Here is a 24,404-nt window from a genome sequence, read left to right on the forward strand (position 1 = left end):
CTCAGCTCCTTCAAACTAGCCAGCAGCAATTAGCAAACATCTAGTGGAAATGCAAGCGCTGAGCTCATTATACCAGCTACGACTCAGTGCAGCGATGGTAAAAATGTTACTATAGATGATGTGATGACTTCCTGAGGGCGGAGTTTCAGAAAGAGCAGGAGTTCTTAAAGAGACTGACGCCCAATAGGAACTTTTAAAGGCATCTTATTTCAGCTAACACTTTAAAATTCAATTTGATCCCGTGCCCTCGTCTGTTTTTACCGTTTTATTATTTCTACACTATTGATAATGTTTGTTGTAAAGTGTGCAGCTTGATCTCACCAAGCTGAATAAATAAACTTTAATAAAGTAACACAGACTGCTGCAGGAGATCATTCCTGCCCACAACCATCAGCAGCTGTGGCAACTCTTTGAAGAAACTTGATTTATACAAGTTACAACATTTAATTTCTCTTTGTGATTAATAAAGTTCTTTATGAACTGGATTAAATATTTTCAGACTTTCCAGCTTGTGCTTTAATTTTGAAAAAATGAACAACTTTAATATTAAAGTAAATGTTCTCTTATGAAAGTACAACTTTTTTAAATTATATTTTTAATATTTGTACAAAGCAGCTTAATGTTGTGCAGGACAAAAAATATTCAGTTTCTTCACTTCAGCATGTTTACAGACTTGATTGATGTTTTTCTCTACCACAGAGAAAACATCCAGAGCTTTGATGAACACTAGTATTTTTCTACATGGTTCTCTGCCTTATCAAAATAAAAATATAAAAATAAATATAATAATCTAGGTTAAATAAAGGGATGATTTAAACCACGATGAGCTGGCCGTCCTCCTGCCGGTCGACACGTTGAGCGTCTCCAAAGACGAGGAAGACGCCGAGGCCGGTGACGTTTACCAACGTGACGAGGGAGAAGACGACGGACCACGACAAGGTGACCTCGATCAGGTAACCCGAGAACGACACCAGAACCAGCCCTGCTCGACACACAGCAAGCAGAACTCAGAAACAAACATTCACAGCCAACATCTAGAAGGTTTCAGGTCTAAATACTCACCCATTAAGGCTCCCATCATGTTCATAAACCCTGAGGCACACAGAGGGAAGAAGTCCAGTAAATGGTTTTATTTATTTCATTAATTTATTTTCAAATGAACAGGGAAACAAAAGGTTTTTAATGAAAAAGAGCAGTTGGAAGAAAACCACATTCGCAGTAACAGATATATAAGCTGCGTTTCCATTACAAACTTATGCAAAACTTTGACATTCTGCTAAAGTCGAAAAAACCAATTTGCAACTGCAGTGTTTCCATTAAACAAGAAATGCAACTAAATTCACACTTGAGCAAGATTGTTTACGCAATAATTTATTAAAAAACATCCAGCGCCATCGTCCTCCCACCACTTCCTGTCATCGTCGTTTTTTCATCAGCAGTAACAACCAGATGTTTATCATGTGACACAACAAAAGGGTTTCCGTTTTCACAAAACACACTAATTACAATACAATTAAAGAAACCTTCTTCTTACCACCAAACCTTTAGAGTTTTTAGGAAATGGCCACGTTTTCATTAAGGCAAATTATCTTCGAAATGTGAAATTACACAATTTTAAAGTACAAACACAAGCTAAATAAGCTAAGTCAAATTAATGAGCTAAGATAAGGCAAGCTAAAATAAGTTGAGAAAAGCTAAAATAAGCTAATATAAGCTAGGCTAATATAAGCTATGCTAATGTAAGGTATGTCAAGTTAATATAAGCTATGAAAAGATAAGCTGATATAAGCTTATATAAGCTAAATTAAGTCAAAATAAGCTAAGTTGATATAAGCTAAGCTACGCTGAGTAAATATAAGCCCAGATAAGCTAAGCTATGCTGAGTTATAATGCTAAACTAAGATAAATTAAACTACATTAATATAAGCTAAGTTAATATAAGCCAAGATAGAAAGCATATCTTTGTAATGATAAAGCACTCTGAGTCAATATCCTTCATATTCCTTGATGGAATATTATTATATTTTATAATTGTGTTAAAAGTAAAGATTGATTTTCTCTCTTTGATATTTGTGGAACAATCTGCCTAAAGAAACCAACCAATAAATGAGAAGAAATGGAGCCTCACCGTAGAGCGCTCCAGCACATGATGGAGTCAGATCTTGCACATTCACAGACACGCCACTGAAACACACGAAACAATGACAAACATTAATAAAACTTCCTCAAAATATTTATGTAGTGGTTGAAAAAGTTGCACTTCCTTTTCCTTTCTATAAACTTCCTCGCCTGTATAATTTCAGCTTGATAAAAACGTCAGAAAACAAAATCTTACAAAGTATTTTTGGTCCAGTTTCTAGTACAAATGTCTTAATAGACTTGAAATAAGACAAAACTAACTTACAAGTAACTTTTCAGTAAGATACATGAGGCTTGTTTTAAGTCAAAAACTCCTTAATATTGATTTTAAAAAGTGCCAGTTTCAGATGATTTCACGTACCCTGCGGTGAAGGTGGTGAAACCGACGGCAGCAGAAATGAAGACGACAGCAGACGTGAAGGAGACGGATCCAGACAGAGGCAGAATAAACATGCTGGAGAGACCCATGGCACCAAACTGCAGACACACAGACAGACAACATTTATCATAGCAGCTAACAATTATTTTAAAAACAGATTATTCTGACAATTAATCAGACAAAAAAATGGCAATTTCCAAATTTTTAATTTAACCACTTAAGCTTATTTTATACATCAGAAATACATAAAAAATATTCAATTCCTTTTGTAAATATATTTTTTATTGTCCAAAATGCAACATACAAGTCATTTAGTGAACGTTTGATTATTTATAGCAAACGAAGAATCAACGTGTGAACAGCTCAGCGCTTTCTGCTTGACTGAACATCAGTATGGGGCATCCGTTTATTTATTTGATTAACCCATCATTAATAGATTTTATTTACAGAAGTTGAACCAGGTTAAGCAAAAACTGCAGCTTGAGGAGTTTTGGGTAAAACATATATAGAGACAGGTTATTTTTTTTATCTTAAAAGCAAAAAAAAAATTAGACAAATAAATAAATATTGGATCAATACCAGCGTGATAAGTTTGATGCTTTGGATTCTCTCTTCAAATTTTATTTTATTTTTTGTGTCATAGTTTCTCATCTTTACCTCAAAAAAAATGTTATTTTGATTTCCACTTAATTTATTAAGAAACAAATTCACACAAATTTGCATTGCGGTTTTTATTTTTTTAATTCTTTATCGCATTAATATGATACTGAAGTATTTTGTTGACACCTACAAACTTTGTCCAAATTCCTTCCTGGGTTTTAAAATGCAGCTCTGGAAAAACTAAGATCCCACTGCACTGAACCCGACTGAAAACCTCCTGGTTTTCCCTCCAAATATTGATTTCTGAGTTAAAACATTATTATTGTTGTTTCTAAGAGAATATCAACTTGTTTTCTTTGCATTATTAGGTCTGAAATCACTGCATCTTTTTCATTATTTTGACCATTTCTCATTTTCTGCAAATAAATAAAAAAATTTTGCTTGGAGTTTCAGACATGTTGTCAGTAGTTCATAGAATAAAAGAACGATGTTCATTCTACTCAAACATAAACCCATAAAGAGTAAAATCAGAGAAACTGATAACTGTCTTAATTTTTTCCAGAGCTGTAATTCAGAGGAAAAAACACAAAACAACTTAAAGGTCAGAAGTTTGATGATAAGCCAAACTTAAATAATAAAAAGTAACAGTATCGGCGATACTGGTTCTGTATCTACTTGGCATCGGATTTTAACCAAAATAAGCAGCATCACACACCTCTAAAGTAAAACGAAAAAAAGTTAAATTTCATCTCTCCATCTTTCATTTCAATCTGGAACAAAATGCAAACCCATCCACTAATAGATCTGAAACACGTTTCAGTTTATAAAACATGAAAACATTGCAGTAATTTCTACACTTACTTGCATTATTTTTCTCACAGATGCAACACTGTATCCTGCAGAAAAACAAAACAAAAACCTGTAAATTTGATTTCCTCAAAAGACCGACAACTTTAGGATTCACCACACATTTTGCTTTCGTACCTTTTGTGATGAGAAAATCCGACACAAATCCTCCACAAAGACCTGAAGGGATCGCCATCAACCAGGGAACCACATTATACACCCAGGGCTGCAAAACATACAGATACTGACATTAATCAAGAGCAGAGATTCACCGGATGTCTTCAGTGACGTTGTGGAGGAGTTACGGTTGCGTGCGGAAACGATTCCTTGAAGAACATCGGCAGCCATGACAGCAGCGTGTAGGACGTGCTGCAGATGCACATGTGAGCGAAGACCATGGCCCTGAGAGAGAAACGACCCGCAGAGTGAAGAGAAAACACTCAAAAGATTCAACCGTTTAAAGTTATCTGGAAGCTGTACCAAACTGGAGGCTTCTTGAAAAGGTGCAGCCAACGTTTTCTGGACAAACTTGGTTGAATTTCGCTCCTTTTTTCCATCTGGTTCACTGCAATGTCGTCTGAGAAACAACATTAAATGTCAGATTTAAACCGAACAAAACAGACATTTAACAATTCAAACGACCTTTAGGAAAATATTCAGAATAAAATGCTATGACATAAATCTCAACATGTGACTTTATATATTTTTAATGCTTTTTTTTTTTACTGATTTATTAATGTATCTGTTATTTTTCTTGGTTAATTTTGAATTTGTTTTGTTTTATTTGATGTTCCTTTTATTTTTACTATAATTTTTGCATTTTCCTAATAATATTGTAGCAGTATTTATTAATCCCTTCATGTTTGTTTATGTTATACTCGTTTTCTGTTACTTTTTTTCAGTTATCTAGTTGTTAATGGTTGTTTTTACTACTTAGTTAGGAGTTTTACTATCTGTTATTGTTTTTTATACACTTTTTGCATTACCAATTGTTCTGCAGTGCTTTAATTTCAGTTATTTTCAGTCATGCTATGTAAATTATTTTTATAGATTTTAAATATGCAGTGTTAGACGTGAACTTTTGCTCAAGTTCCTTTATTCGTTATGTACACATAACACTAACATTTTTTAGTGTTATAGTATAATTTATTTTTCTAATTTCTGCCTCTTGACACTTTAAACATGGCAACCAAATTTATTTATATTAATGTAATAAGGAATTTATTGTTTCTGAAAACCTCCTCATGTTATCCTCTTTATATGTAAAATATCCCCAATAAATTTCAGAAAATATAATAAACATAAACAGCAACAGCAACAAAACAATTAAGTGATTTTAAATATTGATGTCTAAAATATTTAACACATCAAGATGTCCAGAAGCCAGATTTACCTCTTAATAAGTAATACTTCACTGTGACGGCCCAGAGTCCAGCCAGCAGACCAGTACAGTAGAACATGCTTTCCCAGCCGTACCGGTCCAGCATCACGGACCCCATTCCACCCGCCAACAACGTGCTGAAAGAAACAAGGGAAACTATTGCTTATCAGTAGTAAATGCATGTTTAGATGTAAAGTAATGTATACGTGTGTGCAGAACGTACCCAAGATGGCTGCCGCTGTGCATGGTGCTCATCAAGAACCCCCGCTCAGCCTCCACAACACGCTGGGAGCACAGGCTGGCCAGAGACGGGAAGAACACACCTGCAAAGGACGACGTGAACTCACAGCAGAAACTAAATCTTACCAAGTATTTCTGGTCTAGTTTCTGGTGCACTACAAATAAGATGAAACTAACTAAAAAGTAACTTTTCAGCATGATTCTGGAGATTATTTTAAGTAAATAACTCCTTAATATGGATGAAAAAGTATTGGTTATATTGTTCACTTTGCAGTGCTCCATCAGAGTTTGCCCTGAGCAGCTGCACCCATTTAGATGGTAAATATGATTGTTACGAAATGGTTTTTAGGCCTGTTTCATCATGTCAAAAGTACGACGGTGTATTAGGGCCATTGTAGAGAAAATGTCCCGCCAAACAACTCAGAAGGGCTAAGAATAATCTCAGAAATTTTTGAGAAAAATCTCAGAAATTTGTGTTTGAAAAGATAATAACTTGCTGGGAAAAAAAAACTTGAAAATGTTTAGATTAATTTCAGAAATTTTGTAGAAAAAAAATTTAATTTCTGAGTTTGAAAAGCTAAAAAAAATCTAAATTTTGAGATTAATCTAAAAAACAACAACCCCAAAATTAATTTTTTTATTGTTTTGGAGAATTTCTGAGTCTCAATAGTTGAATATTTTTGATTTTTCAAACTCAGAAAAGTGAAGTGAAACCTCAGAAATTTCCAAAGCTCTTATTTTTTTATGGAAACCCAGTACTCCATTTTCCCCTATACACTGGCCCTAATGTCATAAAAGGGCCTGCACATGACTTTAGCACTGAATAAAACCTAAACACATGAATTTTCATGCTTCTGTTGGTTCTTATTTGCTCAGAGAAACCGCTGTCTATACCAACCCTGGAGTAGACCCATCAGGACTCTGGCCACCGTCATCAGAGCCAGGGTGTGGGGGCCCAAATGGGCCAGCACCGGGGTCCCAGCGGTGATCAGAGCCCATGAGGCCGCAGAGATGAACAGGACGCGCTCTCCCCCCACTCTGCAGGGCAGCAAGAGGGAAATCCTTTAACTTTAAGCCTCACTTCAACATAAACAGACTGCGGACATTGTTGAAGTGAAGCCATCCGTGTTTCTGTGAATGAATCGCTTACTTGTCGCTGGCATGTCCTCCCAGGATCTGGGTGAAACAGTATCCCCAGAAGAAGCCACCCAGGACGAGGCCCGAGTCGATTTTACTCCAGTGGAAATCGGCGGCCATTGAGACGGCACAGACCGGCGTGGTCATCCGAGCGCAGTACAGCAGGCAGGTGCCCAGAAACAGCGTCACCGTCCATTTTCTAGCCAGGGATCTGCAAACAACTGCAGCTTAATGACGTCATAAACTCAATTAATGAGTTAATTTAACGCTGACTGGTCTTTTTGACAAGCGGCCATTTCCTTACGAACCTGAGTTTTCTCTCAGGCCTATTACGACCGTTATATCAACGGTCATAACATAATATGCTAACGCATATACTATGCTAACGCTGCTCTGTCATACAGCACCTGAATTGAATGAGCGCTATTGAGGTGGAACTTATGGAGCTTTTTGAGTGTTTATATTTCATAACAGAACCGAATAAAGTGCATTTTGCATCCCACACCAGACTCAGGACCATCTCTCCTTCCGCTATTTTTTGTTTCTACATCAACTACTCTGCTTTAAATTACCAGTGGCGCCCTCTGTCGGATGGCGGCCAAACTACAACACTGAAAGAACGTCTAAATCGGACGTAATTAGTAAATCGATTGGAACTCATTTTAATCTCCTAAACAATTAACCCCTAGATTACATATAATTTACTATTCACTCATACTTCCTTACATGTGTGGAAATGTGGGGTTTCACACATATTATAATCAATATAGTTCAAAAACGAGTCGTATATGAACAGACAAATCCTGTTTTGTAACTCTTCTATAAAATGTTATGACTTGATTCATTATAAAAATAATGCAAAAATGTTTAGAGGAAAATAAGGTTCACGGCTCCCTGGGGCTTCTGCCTGTATCTTTTCAGTCAAACTATTTAGTGTTTTGAAGTGTGGATGGCAAATTATTTGATGACTAACTGAAAATAAAAACCAACCAATATGCATCATAATTTTCACTGACCTTTAAAATAAGGCCAGTGAAGCATGACTCGTAAAACTAGCAGATAAACTTAAATTCAGACAAAATATAGAGTAAACCCTGGGAAACACAGACACACATGTTAATATTTAGCTCCCAATTAAAAGCCTAAGTCTGAGCATATTTAGCTTGAAAACAAATTAAACATTTATTTAGAAATTAAATATTTGGTTACAAAACTATTTCTAAAACTAAAACTATGAAAAATATGACTTTTAGAAATGAATGCCAGCATTTTTATGACAGGTTAATAAACGAAATTATTGCTGTTTATTTTTTTTACTGTGTAACGTTTCAAACGATAGTGCAAACTTTTTAATTTTTTTTACCAATACTTTCTTTTACTCCCACCTCTGTCTGCGGCTGAAAGTTGGTTGTTTCCGTGATGTAAACTTTCAGTTTAACCTTCATGAAGTGGGTTATTGCCGCGTTCCTGTTTGTTGCCGCTTCAACAGAAATTATTTCCTTATACCCGGTTATTTTTCAATTAAGCGCTTTTACTTAAAAATGTCCAAATTGATCAGTTTCTTCCTTCACGTCAACGTGGCAATCTGAATGTTTTTAGGAGGATCTTGAACTTACAGAGCAAGTAGAGGCTTGTGAGATAAATGTGTTGAGCCGCAGAGAAAAACTTTATTAAACCTGATTCCACAAAGTTTTCAGTCTCACCTGGACCACAGGTTCTGGTTCTCCAACTCTCCCGCGGGTTCTTCGGGTCTATGAATGTTAAGATCCAGAGGAGAAGCCTTTAAATCTCTTATTTGACCCGCGCTGTGGTTTTCAGCCATTCACCCAGCACCGGTATCTTCTGTCTGCTGCAGACAGCTCTTCCGCTCTTTCTCATATCCACCTCATATCCACCGTCACCAACCGGCCGAACTAACCCGACTTGCTGACGCTGGTGTCTGTCAGCAACTGGAACCGGTTTCCATTCCTGACAGTAGATGTGTAAATGCTGCTTTCACCGGGAGACACATTTGCATGTTGACTATAAAAGGACAGAGGTGTGTGTTGTGACTTTGTTACACTTATGTGTTGTTCAGTGTATTTTGCATGATAAGTGACTGATTTACAATTATATGTTAAGCATAATTTACATGATGATTATTATTAATTGTATTGAACATGATTGTATATAATTACAAAGGTGAAGTGGAATATATTTAAGTGTGACACATGATTTATTTGAATAGAGGAAGTATTTTATTTTGAAGAATGCTTAACAGGATCTGGTTCTGTTTTGTCACTATCTTGCTTTTGTTGAATTTTGATTGCTAGGTTAAGAACAGCTGATGCCGTTATCAGCTGTTGCCGTTTTTCTCTTTAATTTCTCTTCAATAAAAGCTTTACTCTGTAATGGTGTGTCTTCTTCTTTTTTTACTTTACATCAGAATAGTGGATCTTGTCTTGTGGGTTTCTGGCACACCCAGTTGATGATTTTCTACTTACAGCCAATGACAGACAACATTTAAGATCAGAATATTACATCTGACAAGTAAAATAACATTTTTATTAAAAAAGATATGAGTCATTTTGCTACTTTTAATCTGACAAATGAGCCTCATCTTTGAGAATATATTTTCATTTACTGATCATGTGCTCCTCTGCCTTTGTATTATGTTCTTTAAAAATTAAATAAATAAATAAATGAAATGGGTGAATAAAGGCTTCAGTTTCCCCACATCTTTTCCCTTCACTTAATGGTTGAAAACAAGCAAGCAACTTTTTCATGTGGCTAGAGACAGGAAGTCAGTGACTGGCTGCTTTGCAAGTATTATGTCAGCAGCATTTGCAGGGTTGTGTACTTCTGTGTCAAAAGTATTTCATAATACTATAATTTTTTTGAAAAGGTGAATTTTGTTTGAGCAAACATGAGAGGGGCTGGAAATCATAAGATTTTTTTTATCTTCTGTCTGCTCCTTTTTGAACAATATTGCATGTCAGTTGGTATGACTATTTTTCTTTTTTTTATCAGTTGCTACTACTTGTCGGCTCAAAAAAAAAAAAAAAAAAAAACATCATGGAAAATGTGGACAAACCCACTTCTTATATTTGCTCAGCTGAGATCCCAGTCCAGTTAATAATAGTTCTTTAACATGTGTATTTACTGTTATGATTAGTTTTATGACAGTTTTATTTTTACTTGAGTAAAATTATGATGAAGTATTGTTACTCTTACGTAAGTCAACCATCTTGGCTCCCACTGAAAACCCAGTCAGGGCCCCTTAAAATCTACGTGGGGAACCCCGTTTATGGTTACCATGGAAACCGCAGTCAAAATGTGATCGGATTCATAAACCTTTAGCTGTTATTTGTCCGATTTGGGGCACACCTATGCTAGCTGTGTCATTAGCCTTAACTTATCGAGTAATCAAGCTAAGTATGTTTCTTTTTTTAATTCAGTTACTGAAATAAATTAACTTCTCGCTGATATTCAGCTTTTTAAAAAAACAATGACGCTAGTCATTTAGCTCTCGTTTTTTGTCTTGGTATTTAGCTTGATTTTAATGAGCTCGTTGGGCCTTTAAGCTTGTTGGTCAACATTTTTCTAAGAATCTGATAGCTTGGTCAGTGTTTTTTTTTTTTTTTTTTACACCTTTTTCATTTAAATATAAACTGTTTCGTTTTGGTGAATACCAGGAACTGAAACGTGCATCTTTTAATAAAGTTTCTCAGTAGTACAGTCGCTACCAGAGTTTCCACATTACCAGAATTTTGTCACTCTCTATGCACTTTGAAAGTTTCACTTGAAACTTCATACTGGTATAACACTGGTGTAATTCTGACTTAAAATTTGACTGCTCTTCTGATCAAAAATGGTAGATATATAGATCTACCATTTTTGTTCTCCAGTTTAGATTATAATCTAAATTGGAGAACACAAACTTTCAGCATAGTTTACAAATTATTAACAGTAAATTGGGTCTCCGCCTTTCTAGAAGTAAAAAATTCGCCTGCTTTATCTTTTGCAAAACAATCTTTGAAGCGTGTTTCAGATCATAGCTAACAGATAAAGCAGGCTGATATTAAACTCCGGGAATGTGTTTTTTTTTTTAAATCAGGGTTTTCTGATATGTGCCTCTTTTAAAGCTAATAGTTGTTCAGTGGCTTGCAGTTTCTCTTTTAAGAAACAAATATATCATCTTGAGTCTGCTTTTTATTAATTTCTCTTACTTTGGTGATGTGGTGTTGATTCATTTTGTATTTTTTTAAATCTCAAAATATATTTACTTAGTTCAACTGCCCTGTTTAAAATTGGTTAACTATGCTTAAAAAGGTTAGATTTAGGAAAATATATGTTAACATCAGCTTTTATATCCAAAAATGCTACCTTGGGCCACACAACATGCCATTAAAATATTTCAAAAGGGCACTTTTTTCATCCAGAGGAAAAGGAGCCAAAGTTCTAGCACCACCTAGTGTCTATCTGCGTTTCCCTGATAAAAACACCTAGTCACAATAAAATGTCCTTTCTTCAAAGAGAAAATTAGACAACTCATTCTGATCTAAGTCTGATATTTACTGAGATAAAATTGATAAAACATCATAAAACCATTAGCTCTTTTGAATTTTATTTTTTTTTAAATAAAACTAACTACTTTAAAAAGTTTACTTTTAAAATAGAATAAGCTGGTTGAGGTCTGATCAAGAGTTTAATCTAGAAAAATTAAAATTAAAACTAACACTAAATTAAGGATGCAGCAATACCTTCTTACAGTAGTTAAACTGTGAAACATGAATTAGAAGACTCAGATGTACAACTGACTTTTTTAAAGTTTTTTTGATTGTGTGGCCTCCCAATGTTGTGACACCCTGGGCAAAAACCATATCACGTGTATAAAAATATATATTTAGGCTTGTATATTTAATTTTAGCAATAACATTCATGTTCCAAACAGTTTCATAAATTAAATTATTTGCTGGGTATTCATTTCATCCTGGAAAAAAAAGTATGCAACTGACCACAACTGTAAGACAGATAGTAAAAATGTGTGGAGATTCACAACCCGCCTAATAATATTCTTTTTAGACCATAAAAGAAATGGACAACCAGTGGCAAGATATTTTCTTTAATATAAAATCTAATAAAATAAACAAGCACAAGTACCTTTTTCTTCACCGAAAAAAGTAAACACAGACATGCAGAAAAAGTGAAAAATCCTAACAGAAAAAAATGCACTCATAAAATCACATGTTAAGATTTAACTTTGCAGAATAAATTACCAAATAAAAGTCCAAGACAGTAAACAGTTTTAGTCTGAAGAAGGTCTTGATTAAACAGACTTTTTAGCTATAAAGATTTATCAAAGCAGCCCTTTCTCTGCTGCAGCGTATAAATCCTCCATCAGTCACTGGGATTTCCAAAACCAACACCCTGAAATATAAAACCAAATTTAATCTCAGGGAGTATGTTGGGAGCACAGCAGCACTCAGAAAAGGCCAAGGAGACTCAACTCCGCTAAAACAAACCCTCTCTGATTTCAACCCGTCTCTGAACATGAGAAATAATTAATTTACAGAACAATTTACTGCAAATGTACATTTAATTTCACGGTTTGAAAAGTGTGTAGCTGATTTATAGCAAACTGTCACACTGCGATAAATAAAACCATAAAATGTAGCATCAATTAAATCTATATTACAATAATAAAGTGTTGCTATCTGTTCATTTTTGAAAAATATTCACATTTTGTTAATGGATTCTTAAAACCAGCCACCTGCTCGAGCTGAACACGTTCATTCACACAATCAAACTTCTTCACTGCAAAATGACGCCTGTTCTGGAAATTCAACAGCAAAGGGTTTCGATAGACAAAATATACAAAACAGCCATTTGAATTTTGTAAAACCAGAAACTGTATTTAAACTGAATCATTTGTGTCATTTTGCAAATACAGCAACTACCATTTCCACGATGAGTATAAATGACGTGGAAAAAACAAAACTGTACATATGTTTTAACATACATGTTACCCGGTTGTAATGCAGTCGCTGATGGATCATAAATTAAGTAGACGTGTAGGTGACGACTGTTTTTTTACGTTCACTTGGGGTCCTCAATGGCGCCGGTGCTGAGGTCCGTCATTTTAGGATATTTAACCTTCTTCTGGTCCAACTCGTTTTGAGCCCACAGCAGTAACTTCAGGAGTTTAGCCAGTTTAGGGGTCGACTCCCTGTTTTCATAGTCCAGCACGGCTTGGTTCACCTCGCTCCACACCTGCGTGACAAAACAGAAAACCTTTGTTCGTCTTTTTGCTAAATTCAGTTTTTATTATCCTTGTGCTCACTGCATTATCAAGAACAATTAAAAATTATGACTGCACAAATCCAAAAGAAAACAAAAATCTAAATCATGGAAATTTGGCAAATTCCAGCTGAAAACGTTGCTAACTTTTTTTACATTTTATTATGCTTAAACCATAGACTTCTGTTTATTTTTTTTTTTTTGAAATTTTTATATATTAGTCAAAAAAACAGTGTAGAATTCTGAAGTGGAAGAAAAATGATTTCCTGCCCCTCTATATTGAATATTCGTATCACCTATTGACATTGATCATGTCTATTATGATATACAGCTCTGGGAAAAATTAAGAGGCCACTAAAAATGATCAGTTTCTCTGATTTTACTCTTTATAGGTAAATGTTTGAGTAAAATTAACTTTGTTATTTTATTCTATGAACTACTGACAACATGTCTATGAAATTCCAAGCAAAAATTTTTTATTTATTTGCAGAAAATGAGAAATGGTCAAAATAACAAAAAAGATGCAGAGCTTTCAGACCTCAAATAATGCTAAGAAAACAAGTTGATATTCATTTGGAAACAACAATACTAATGTTTTAACTCAGGAAGATTTCAGAAATCAATATTTGGTGGACTAACCAGGAGGTTTTCAAAGTAGTTCAGTGCAGTGGGCTCTTAAATTTTTTCCACAGCTATATATTGTTACTAATTTATTGTCCAGCCCTACTTCTAAATACAACAGTTTACAACCAGGCATGGTGAGGACGACCTTTTGCCGCTGCATCATGTTGAGCAGGTCTCCGAAGGGCGACTCCTCGGGGTTGTCGAAGGCCAGAAGGGCGAGCGTTCGCTCCATCTCGGTCAGACACTCTCGGCTCTCTTCCCCCTGTTCTGCGAGCTGCGTTTGAGCAAACTCCAGGGCCGACTCTGTCTCTCTTAGCCTGATTAGCTCAATCAAATGTTGCTGCTACAAGAAAGATAATAAAGGGTGTAAAATTAATGTGCAAGTAATATTATGTTGTTTTCTCACATTTTATAATGTTTTTTCACCCAAAATAAAACATTATCACTAACTATGGGAAATACCAGAGATACATAATATCTTTACATCAACTGATGAGTGTAAGTGGTTGGTTACAACCGTACCTGCAGATGGAAATACAAGTATCGGTTTGTGTCCAGTAACTCTGGGTGTAGGCTGTTGATGAGCGCGATAGCTTCTTGGATCTGCCCCTTCAGGATCATCTCTCTAATCTTAATTCTTTTATCCAAGGAGTCCAGATCCACACTGGGCTCAATTCCTGACTCCATCCGAAACTTTTCCGCTGCCTCTTTGAAGCCCTCTTCAGATATACACAGAAGGACAGATGCAAATACGTTAAATAATACACTCCATTAACCTAAAATATCACGAGAAAGTTCATGTCTTTTAGATCAAAACTTGTAATAGCCAGATGCTGTAAAAAAAAAAAAAAAAAACATAGCATACTTCAATCGATGTTTATTTTTGCCCATTTTTCTTATTATAGTTTATAGTTGATAAAATTAATATTCTTTTTCTAAAAAAATTACAATATTGCATAAAAAACAAAATCAAATTTTGGATTTGAGGGACATTTAATGGTAGACACAACTTGGACATGGGGCAAAAATTTCACTTTACTTGTGTTAGGCCGTTCCAGAGTCAGAAGTGAGTAACTAATAGCCTCCAAATTAACAGATATGAACATCTGACCTCAGGGATGAAGGCAATAGACAATCTTGCGATGATGATAACAATAGTAAATATTGGACTGATGATATCAGGGGTGATATTTGCCAGTTCTCTTCTTTTCTTTCTTTCTCATCAACTTGTGACCTTTAACATTTAGGGTAATGTCATTTGTGTCCAGTATGAGCATCTGCTGCCACTACACCCTGGCCAATTGACAAAATATTACTGTAAAAGCAGGCAAAATGCAAGTTCACAATCTGAAATATGATAGAAAACAATTATTGCACTCCAAACAGTCCTTTGCAATATGAACACTGCACACACAGATATTACAATGATGACATATTCTCAATGTAAAGTGTAGCTCTAGTTGACATGTATGGCTGCGTGTTAAAGTTTAAATTTTTTAAGTGAATTACAAAAATAAATAAACTTTGGATCATATTCATATTTTTTTTTAGATGCACTGGGATAAAGTAAATATTCAGGTTACAGTCACTGTTTTCTAGAGAAATGTCTCACCTGTCACCAAGTAATTCATGATGAGCCTATTCATGTCCGCCCTCTGAATGTGAACATTGTTTAATTTGTCCATCCACTCCTCTTTTGTTATGTCCTCTGGCTTTTCAGCATAACTCATCATTGGGAACCTGAAGAGGCGAAACATGAGCAAGACTGACACAGCTTGGTCAAACTATGGATCTGCAAGAACTGCTGCGTATCAACAACTAATTAGAAAATAAACACAGACAGACGAATCAAACATTACAGTCTGAAACGCTGCAGGCAAATAAAACAGTATCTACGCGACTCGAATCATGATTAAACACCTGCAAGCGTCATCAAAAACAAACCGGGGCGATCAAAACAAACCCGCTTCCTCCACAGCATTAGCCGCAGCTAGTTAGCATACTGTGCGCGTTTTCACAATTTACCGTCAAACTCAAGGTCCGCTGAGTTTCCGTTCACGCAGGGAGAAAAAACAATTAATAAATCAACCAAGTGAAGTCGTCTTGATGCTTCTAGAAAAATAAAAAACAGTCAGGCTCCTGTACAGAATAAAGCTCCGACCGCTACCTCACTAACGAGGCTAATTTGATAACCTCGCGATAGGTGTGTGAGAGAGCTGCGAAGCCTCCGATTGGTTATGGCTGTGACGTCACGGTTGCTGAGGAACAGCGAGGTTCATCTCACAAGAACGTTTTACACAGCGTTTGTAGTCACTGAGTAAAAGGCGTGTTTCATAGTACTACAAGTAGTGTTTCATATTTATTAATTTTTTTGCATAATCTTATACATTTACAAATGTATTCAATTCAAAATTCAACTTTAAAAAAGGGAAATTAGATGTAACTCATATTATCCGAGCTTGGTAGGAGAGCTGAATAGATTAGAAAGGAGACTTGGAAGGAGGGTTGAATAGGATTGGAAGGAGGGCTGGAAGGAGGGTTGAATAGGATTGGAAGGAGGGTTGGAAGAAGGGTTGGAAGCAGGCCCAGTGGCATGGGTGGGCATTGGGGGGCCTTGCCTGCCACAGAGTAACCAATGCCCTTTTCCCCCTGGACTGGAAGCTATTTCTTTCATTTTTATTATTCTTATCTCAATTTGATACAGTAGGGGCTCCCGCACCTCCCGTATCAATGTCTTCTGTCTCCCGCACTCTTTCAGTCGTTACAACTGCTTAATCCATTGTTAGCTAGGACCTGGACTTGATCCATGTTGTAACATGTTTTTTCCGAGCCGCCTTTAAACGCAACATGAGCACTAAGAAACGCCGGTGTTTACATCAACCCCCACTCCCCCATAAAAAGTCAATGCCCGCCCTGCTAAACTGTTCTGGAGCCAGGGCTGGCTGGAAGGAGGTTTGGAAGGAGAAATGAGGGTTGGAAGGGTGGCTGATATAATATAATATAATATAATATAATATAATATAATATAATATAATATAATATAATATAATATAATATAATATAATATAATATAATTAATAACAGCTTTCCTCACCGCGCGCTTTCTACGTCATCATTTCGTCAGTGCACGCGCACGTCGGGTCCTCCGTGGGGTACCAGGGGGCGGAGCCAGCGAGCTGCAGCAGCTGTCCATGGTCGCATAGTGAGAGTCAGAGAGGGTCCGGGTACGTGCGAGATGCTGCCATAGTCACGCTGCACAGCCTCACATCAGAACCACTCCGGATCGGTATTCCTATTGAGCAACAGAGCCGACTGAAAGGTGAGGATTCCCTCTGCTATTCTGTATTTTCTCTTCCTTTATTTCCCCTTTGATGCTGCCTCTTGCCCTTGAACAAAAAACGACGATCCATCCCTGCCTGAGGATCCAGAGCAGGCCCCATGCAGGAAGCGAACCAACATGGATGCTGCGCGCTGAGGCAGTGCAGTTGATGATGCTCGATCAGAGATTACGCTCTCTGGATTGAACTCGTAATTTCTAATCCTTCATACAGACAATTTACGTTCGGGGATGAGATTCGTAGAGGGGCAATATTTGAAAGCCACCTCTTAGATGAATTAGATTTCTGTGAAAATGTAACGATAAAACGGGAAGGGCTTCAAATACAGAGCGGTGGCTCTTCATTTGTGTCGAGCTGACACCCATTTGGACGCAGCCTGGTTCTTGAGAATGATTAAATAAATAAAATTTATTCTGTGTAGAATATTTTTTATCTATCCCGCTGTGCTGTAGCTGTTCAGCCTGCAGGGATGTCAGCTTGTAATTTACTAAAAGCAGTGGACCTGCCAAACTGCAATGCTGTCAGTAATCAGCTAGAACAGTGAATTACCCAAAGGGAAACCAGATAAATGCAGGTGAAAGAAATTATTTCGTCATTTGGACCTGCACAGATTTGATTTCTCTGTTAAAAAAAAAATGCATGTTAGGACTTTGTGTTTATAGAACTAGCTGTTCCCTGATGCCCTCAGCCTCTTTATGATTGTCATGGTTTAAAAAATAAAAAGCAGTGAATATTTTTTTTTAAATTTAATATTTTTTTTCTTTAAATTATATTTTATGACTGAGCAACAGAGTTTAAAAATAAAATCTCAGATTTTTTTCGTACCATGTCAGGTTTCAAATTTTAACAGATTTTTCTGTTTTGCTTGCTTTCTTTTCTACAACAGAGGATTCAGTCCATTACAAAAAAAAAGAAGAAAAGAAAAGAAAAGTTCTTGTATGACTTGAATTAAGTCATACAAGAACAAATTCATAATATTATGGAAATAAAGTCATACTATTATGAGAATAAAGTTGTAATATTATGACTTTATTCTCAAATTATTTTGACTGTATACTCATACAACTTTATTCTCGTAACCTTATGAATTTACTCTTATAGTTTTAGGACTTTATTCTCGTAATATGATTTTATTTTTGTAATTTTAGGACTTTCGTCTCATAATTGTGGTTTTTATTTTCATGCATGGCCCTAATACGCCGTTGCACTTTTCTGCAAAAGAAATTACAGGAAAATATTTTCAAAAAGTGGCTTTTGTTTCAGTCATCCCTTCAGTGAGTTGTACAATGAATTATGTGGGCCAGGCTATGAACAGTTTTGTTTATTCACGAGAATAAGTGTAACCGGGTTCTGCTTCACTTCAATGTACCAGGCCGGCCCAAGTGACCCCTCGACTCTGCGTTGTGTAGTTTTGTTTTTTTTTTTAAATGAAGACAAGGAGTTTCTGGGTGATCTGCAGTTTATTTCCTGAATGAGAACATATCGGGTTCGAATCAGTGCAGTGGCTCACCTTCAATCAGCACACTACAACAGAACGAGTGCTTTGTTAGCTTTTTAACTTAGCACATGAAGTGTTTTATGATTAAATTAAAAGTACAAAAATTGGTGCCAGGCACGTATCTAGTAAATATTAATTACACTCTATTTATCCAAGTTAATAAAAATGATGTTTTATCTGTTGCTAACATTTTTCTACTCGGTGCGCTGAAGAAAGCAACTCACCTCTTGTGCAGCTTTCACAGACTGGCACTGTGTACAGAAGCCAGCAGTATATAACCAGCCACACGGAGAGGGGGCGCTATTTCCCCATTGCACTGATACATAAAGCAAGTGGGATTCTACAACCTAAACACTGCTACATAAGGTCAGAATATTAGCAGAAAAAGACACAAATTTACTTGAAAATATGTCTTAAAATTATGAGAAAAAAAATTATTTTAATGTGAAAAAGCTTAATCAGGATCTGACATGACCAGGTTGTGTAGATTTCTCTTCTCAGTAATTTTCACAATAATTTCAGTCATGCTATGAACAATAATTTCATGCTGATGTGTTAAAAGAGTAAAGTATTACTTCACAAGATGCTGTGCATTCCTCGTTTTAATTTACATTTTTCTGTGTTGGAGTTCTCAAAAAATTACCATTTTATTCCCAACTTTATTCTGGTAGTATTATGACTTTATTCTCACAGTTTAAAAAACATCATAGCCTGGCCCTAATATTCAGTTGTAGAGCTGGCTCATCATGAACTATGAAAACCCAAATTATTTTTTTGTAAAGAAAAAGAAAATTAAAAAATGTAATCTTCAAAAACCAAGTATTTGATTAAATGTTGGAATGAGTTTATCGCCCAGCCTTATTAGCAGTGCTTTCCTCTGTTGTTGTCACTCTGTGCAGCCTGTGAGGCATCATGGCTGAGCAGCAGAGGCAGCGCTCTCTGTCCACCGCCGGGGAGTCTCTCTACCATGTCCTGGGGGTCGACAAGGTGGCCACATCGGAGGACATCAAGAGGTCCTACAGGTGAGGCTGACCGCTGTGATTTACAATCAGACTGATTCAATCCCCTCTGCTGCCGTTCGGCCATTTTTAACCTGCCTTCTGCAACAGGAAACTGGCGCTAAAGTTCCACCCTGACAAGAACCCAGACAATCCGGAGGCAGCGGAAAAATTCAAAGAGATAAACAACGCCCATGCCATCCTGAATGACCCCACGAAGCGTAATATTTACGATAAATACGGCTCTCTGGGACTGTATGTGGCTGAACAGTTTGGAGAGGAGAATGTTAACACTTACTTTGTCCTTTCAAGCTGGTGGGCAAAGGTAAGATGTAAAAAAAAAAACATTGTTTGTTAATCATATAAAGTGCATTTTAATAAATTTATACCTCTAGTAATTCAACTCAAAATGTGAAACACGTGCAAGAAATAGAGTGACATATTTCATTGGTTTTTATTTGTTAATTTTGATGATTATAGGTGAATCGTGGCTAATAAAAACCCAAACTTAATTCTCTCAGAAAATTAAAACAATATTTGACAATTGTCTATCAAATTGTCACTTAGGGTACATGAGAAAAGGTCATTGCTAAAGAAGCTTACGGAGTGCTGTCTCCACTAATTCAATGAAAAGCTTAATGGAAGGAAAAAGTGTGGGGAAAATGAAGCAAGGATTCACATTTTTACACTTCTATTTGGGTCTCAACTGCCTCTAATAGCAACCCATGAGCTTAAAAAAACACCCAGGCATCTTTCTGGCTGTAAGTTAATGTTTTTGGGTGTCTGGAAACTGAGCCATTTCAAAAGCCTTCTGAATGTAACATCACAAACCAGCAGGCTCTGACCTTCACCTAGTTACCCCAATGAAGCCCAGCCCATTACCTAGCAACCCCAATGAAGCCCAGCCCGTTACCTAGCAACCCCAATGAAGCCCAGCCCGTTACCTAGCAACCCCAGTGAAGCTCAAACACATTTGGTAGTTCTTTACTTTAAATTATAATCTTCAAAATTAATATTAACACTTGGAAAGTTTCACTCTGTGTTTGAAATCACTTAAAATATAAATTGTTCATTTTTTGAAGTGAATTACTGAAGTAAATAAACTTTTTGATAGTCTGTTTTTTTAGATGTATCTCCAGGCTTTATGTTGTTGGACCTGTCTGTCTGCAGGCTCTGTTTGTATTCTGTGGCCTGGCCACTGGATGCTACTTCTGCTGCTGCCTGTGCTGCTGCTGTAACTGCTGCTGTGGACGATGTAAACCTCGGCCTCGGGAGGGCCAGGAGCAGGACTTCTACGTGTCCCCCGAGGACCTGGAGGCTCAGCTGCAGTCTGACGAGAGAGGTGAGGCCCGAATAACCAACATTTAAGGGTTAAAATTCACATTTTTTTCAGCTTTTTGTATTTCCATTTGAGTCTTTACTGTTTCTAAAAACAACCCAAATGCTTAAAAACAACACTTTTTTCCAATACGTTAGTGTTTTTTTGGTGTCAGGAGAAGAAGCTGTTTAAAAAATCTCTCGATTGTTGAGTCATATTCCACGGGCACTGCCCCGTTACCTAGCAACCCCAGCTTAGCCCAGCCCTGTAACTTAGCAACCGAAACGGAACCCCAGCACATTAAAAATATACATCATACAATATAAATCACTCAAATGTATGACAGATCACAGAGTTAGAATAAATAGCAATAAAAATTCATTCATTCATAAAATGAGTCACAGTTTGTACAAAATGTTGATAAATTTATAAAATATACAATAATTAACCATTTCAGATATAGGTGTGTTGCTCCTAAAAAGCTTGTCAGCTTCTTTTTGAAAACTGACTTCTGTTCAGCTTTTATGAGAGTTAATGTTAGAGTGCCACTCATTTATTGCTTTGTAAGTAATAAATGAGTACATCTTAGAAAAGCATTAGTGGAGCCACATGTTTGATACAGAACCAAACATGTGGTGCTAAGCCGTTCAAAGCACTCATTTATTGCTTTGTAAGTAATAAATGAGTGGCACCAATCAAGTTTATTTCCATATTTCAGCAACAGAGCAATTCGAAGTGCTTTACATAGTGAACACATAAAAATAGTCATAAACATATTGTATAGTCAACAGTTTTGAAAATCAATAACAAACATCACATTTTGTCAAGTGTCATTGTTAAAATCATCAATACACATTAAATATATTGGTCAATATTCCATTTAATATCTCTGAAAATCAACTCTAAACAGGTGGGTTTTTAGCCTTGATTTGGAGGAACTCAGTGTTTCGGATGTTTTGCAGTTTTCTGGAAGTTTGTTCCAGATTTATGGTGCATAGAAGCTGAATGCTGCTTCTCCATGTTTAGTCCTTGGGATACAGAACCAAACATGTGGTGCTAAGCCGTTCAGTGATCTGTAAAATAAAAAACATAACAGGTGCTTTTGAGAAAATTTGTTTTTGCTTAAGATATGAGCTACACAATGGCTGCTGGAAATGACAAGTGTTTTGTTGTTGACTTACCATCCAGAAATCACTTTCTGCTTTTTTGTTGGTTGTGCAGGAGGCTCCACTAATGCTTTTCTAAGATGTACAGTTGTATAATAGCACTTGTGTTTGCAGCCATTTTAGGTTCTAAAACAACTTATTCTGAAAGGAGCTCAAACTAAATGATCATTATCTAAGAATACATAGTTCTCATGTTGCATCACACTTCCATGAACTTTGTAACTAACAGCCATCTTAGTTGCCAGTTGCTATGAAGTTGCTATGACAACCTTAGAACTAGCTCTCTCCTCGTTTCTATTTAAGTTGTACAAAGTTCTCATGTGACGTCAGTTTTGTAGCTTACAGCCATCTTGGTAGGAAGCGTAACTGTAATGACAGTTGTTATGGAGTTGCTATGACAACAATAAACAAGCCACAAACTTAAAGCTAACTCTTGCCTCGTTCCTGTATAACTTATAAATAAGTACGTTACAGCTATTACTCAATTACAATTTTTGAATACTCTACCCACCTCTGTGGAATACTAAAATAAATCCCAGTGATATTTACTGCCAAACTAGAAAAATTAGCTTAGCTAATGTAACTTTTATCTGCGAGCTAAGATGGACATGTAGCCTATGTGTGTTACTGCAGACCTGCTGTGCCAGAACCAGAACCTTGTTATTTACAGGAAGAGTTTGTACGCCATTTACAAATCCTTTTAAGCACTGATTGTATGTGTCCATAGATTTTAGGTCGCGAAGCTCCTCCATGGTGTAGCACTCGATGTTCACTAAGTAGTGAACTGTATCATAGTTAGAGATCGGAGGCAGCTTGTCCACATGGTCTGACATGTTTCCACTCTCTGTCTTGCACGGATCGATCCCAACAGCAGCCATTTTGTTAACATGTATTTCTCTTGCTCATTGGTCAAGAGTGTTAATATATTTTCATTTTGTTGGTCTCATCTATGCTTTGTGCTGTGTTTGCCTACCAAGATGGCGTGGATCACTTCCGTTCAGACTTGTGGGAACGGTGTATTGAAATGAAGTTTCTGTTTCTCAAACAGAGGCTGCTGGGGAGCCCATAGTGCTGCAGCCGTCGGCAACAGAGACGACTCAGCTAACATCGGATGGGCACTACTCCTACCACACCGACACCGGCTTCAACTAACCCCTCCGCTCCCGTCAGTCCCCGAATGGGATCCTGCCTGCTTCCCTGCTCCACCTTCGTGAGATGAAAGAAAAAGGCAAACCCATCCTTCCACGTCAGAAGAGCCATGCAGAGGAGAGTGGACTTGTCAGCATGGCTTTTCAAATGAACTGATGAAGTCACATCACTCCCCTCCTTCCCTCATCATCCTTTCCCCACGTGCAAGAAGGAAAGAGAAACAACCAAACTGTTTCCCTTTGGGTTCTTCTTCTGCACTTTAACCACAAGGTTTCCCCCCCGTTTCCCATCGTTTGCATCATGGTGTAGCATGCACTGTGTCGAAAACATTGTCCCTACAATTTCTTTATGCCTTGGCAACAGTTTTACTTATTAGCAAGACTCATAACATATGTGCAGTGTTGTTAAAATGAGCACAGCTCACCAGGAGGAGGAGAAGGAGGTAAAGTTTATGAGATATTTTCTGCTGAAGAAGCGGAGAGCCGCGGCTCATCAGGGACGGTTGGAAACATGCATGAAGGTTCAGGCAGTCTGTGCCATCATTAAACGTTAGAGGACAGGTTTGTCCCCACGTTTGCACTTTTCACTTCTAATTTGAGATCGATTTTGTTTCCAGCACAAAAAGAGCTCTGACGCTGTTTCCTGTTTGTCTCTTCTGTGTTCCTTCCTGAGTGGTTTTGATCCAAGTCGTTAAGGCGCCCAGCTTTATTGGTGGATAGGCGTTCATAGATACCAGCCAGGGTTCAATTTAGGCTTTGATTATTATTTAGCATCTGCTTCATATCCCTTTACATGCAACAGGGAAAGGTTTGCTTTCTGCGCCTCACCGCAGCAGCAGGTGTTGTGATTACTTTAAAGCAAACTCCTATAATGGATTTGATCCATGTTACATTATAAATCTCATATTTTCATATCAGCAGCTTAACATTGACATGAATCTGGATGCAGCAATTAGAAGGAATCTCGCACAAAACAACTTTTTCTTCAAGGAGCTCAAGTTTATTTAGTTTCACTTCATCCAAGCTGGTTTTATTTTTACTGCATAAAGCCAAGGAGCTTAACTTTGTTAAGCCGTCCATAATCCAAGCTTATTTTATTTTATTTTTTATTTTTTCGTGCAATAATAAGCTCAGCTTTGCCAAGCTTCATCTAATTCAGCCTGGTTTTATTTTTTATTGTGCAACATTAAGGTTAACTTAGGATTCATCTCATTCAAACTTTTATTTAATTGCATAAAGCCAAGGAGCTTAACTGTGTTATACTGAACATAATTCAAACTGGTTTTGTTTTATATCTATTTTTTGCTCTATTA

At 36.7% G+C, this 24,404-nt stretch overlaps 3 protein-coding genes and 1 long non-coding RNA gene across 6 annotated transcripts; 1 reads left to right on the top strand and 3 right to left on the bottom strand.

The window, feature by feature from the left end:
• Positions 1-578: 578 nt before the first annotated feature.
• LOC103139081 (solute carrier family 17 member 9-like) lies at positions 579-8,731 on the bottom strand. Of its 2 annotated transcripts, none has more exons than XM_007553556.2 (13): positions 8,426-8,731; positions 6,736-6,933; positions 6,484-6,623; positions 5,569-5,668; positions 5,358-5,482; positions 4,445-4,541; positions 4,270-4,366; positions 4,103-4,190; positions 3,980-4,014; positions 2,501-2,616; positions 2,129-2,184; positions 1,063-1,092; positions 579-982 (listed from the first exon to the last, which is right to left on the bottom strand). In XM_007553556.2, the coding sequence occupies exons 1-13, from the start codon at positions 8,542-8,544 to the stop codon at positions 813-815; spliced, it is 1,371 nt and encodes a 456-aa protein (XP_007553618.1). In that variant the 5' UTR covers positions 8,545-8,731; the 3' UTR covers positions 579-812. The 2 variants fall into 2 exon arrangements, with proteins under 2 accessions (XP_007553618.1, XP_007553620.1); XM_007553558.2 differs by lacking the exon at positions 8,426-8,731 and adding an exon at positions 7,031-7,249.
• A 3,079-nt stretch (positions 8,732-11,810) lies between these two features.
• Positions 11,811-15,844, bottom strand: LOC103139083 (glucose-induced degradation protein 8 homolog). The gene is made up of 5 exons (XM_007553560.2): positions 15,651-15,844; positions 15,238-15,365; positions 14,148-14,344; positions 13,771-13,968; positions 11,811-12,974 (listed from the first exon to the last, which is right to left on the bottom strand). Exons 2-5 carry the CDS (start codon positions 15,356-15,358, stop codon positions 12,801-12,803), a joined length of 690 nt encoding a protein of 229 aa, XP_007553622.1. The 5' UTR covers positions 15,359-15,365; positions 15,651-15,844; the 3' UTR covers positions 11,811-12,800.
• Positions 15,845-16,775: 931 nt separating this feature from the next.
• On the top strand, positions 16,776-24,055 carry dnajc5aa (DnaJ (Hsp40) homolog, subfamily C, member 5aa). Of its 2 annotated transcripts, XM_016672252.1 has the most exons (6): positions 16,776-16,944; positions 18,697-18,827; positions 19,361-19,483; positions 19,571-19,784; positions 20,630-20,801; positions 22,992-24,055. In XM_016672252.1, the coding sequence occupies exons 3-6, from the start codon at positions 19,374-19,376 to the stop codon at positions 23,093-23,095; spliced, it is 600 nt and encodes a 199-aa protein (XP_016527738.1). In that variant the 5' UTR covers positions 16,776-16,944; positions 18,697-18,827; positions 19,361-19,373; the 3' UTR covers positions 23,096-24,055. The 2 variants fall into 2 exon arrangements, with proteins under 2 accessions (XP_016527738.1, XP_007553623.1); XM_007553561.2 differs by lacking the exon at positions 18,697-18,827 and having other exon boundaries at positions 16,777-16,944.
• On the bottom strand, positions 19,933-20,622 carry LOC107836428 (uncharacterized). Its single transcript, XR_001662325.1, has 2 exons — positions 20,404-20,622; positions 19,933-20,372 (listed from the first exon to the last, which is right to left on the bottom strand). It is a non-coding gene; the product is annotated as an uncharacterized LOC107836428 (long non-coding RNA).
• Positions 24,056-24,404: the final 349 nt, after the last annotated feature.

This window comes from Poecilia formosa, unplaced genomic scaffold (assembly GCF_000485575.1).
Source record: "Poecilia formosa unplaced genomic scaffold, Poecilia_formosa-5.1.2 Scaffold57, whole genome shotgun sequence".
In the NCBI taxonomy this organism is placed as follows: domain Eukaryota; kingdom Metazoa; phylum Chordata; class Actinopteri; order Cyprinodontiformes; family Poeciliidae; genus Poecilia; species Poecilia formosa.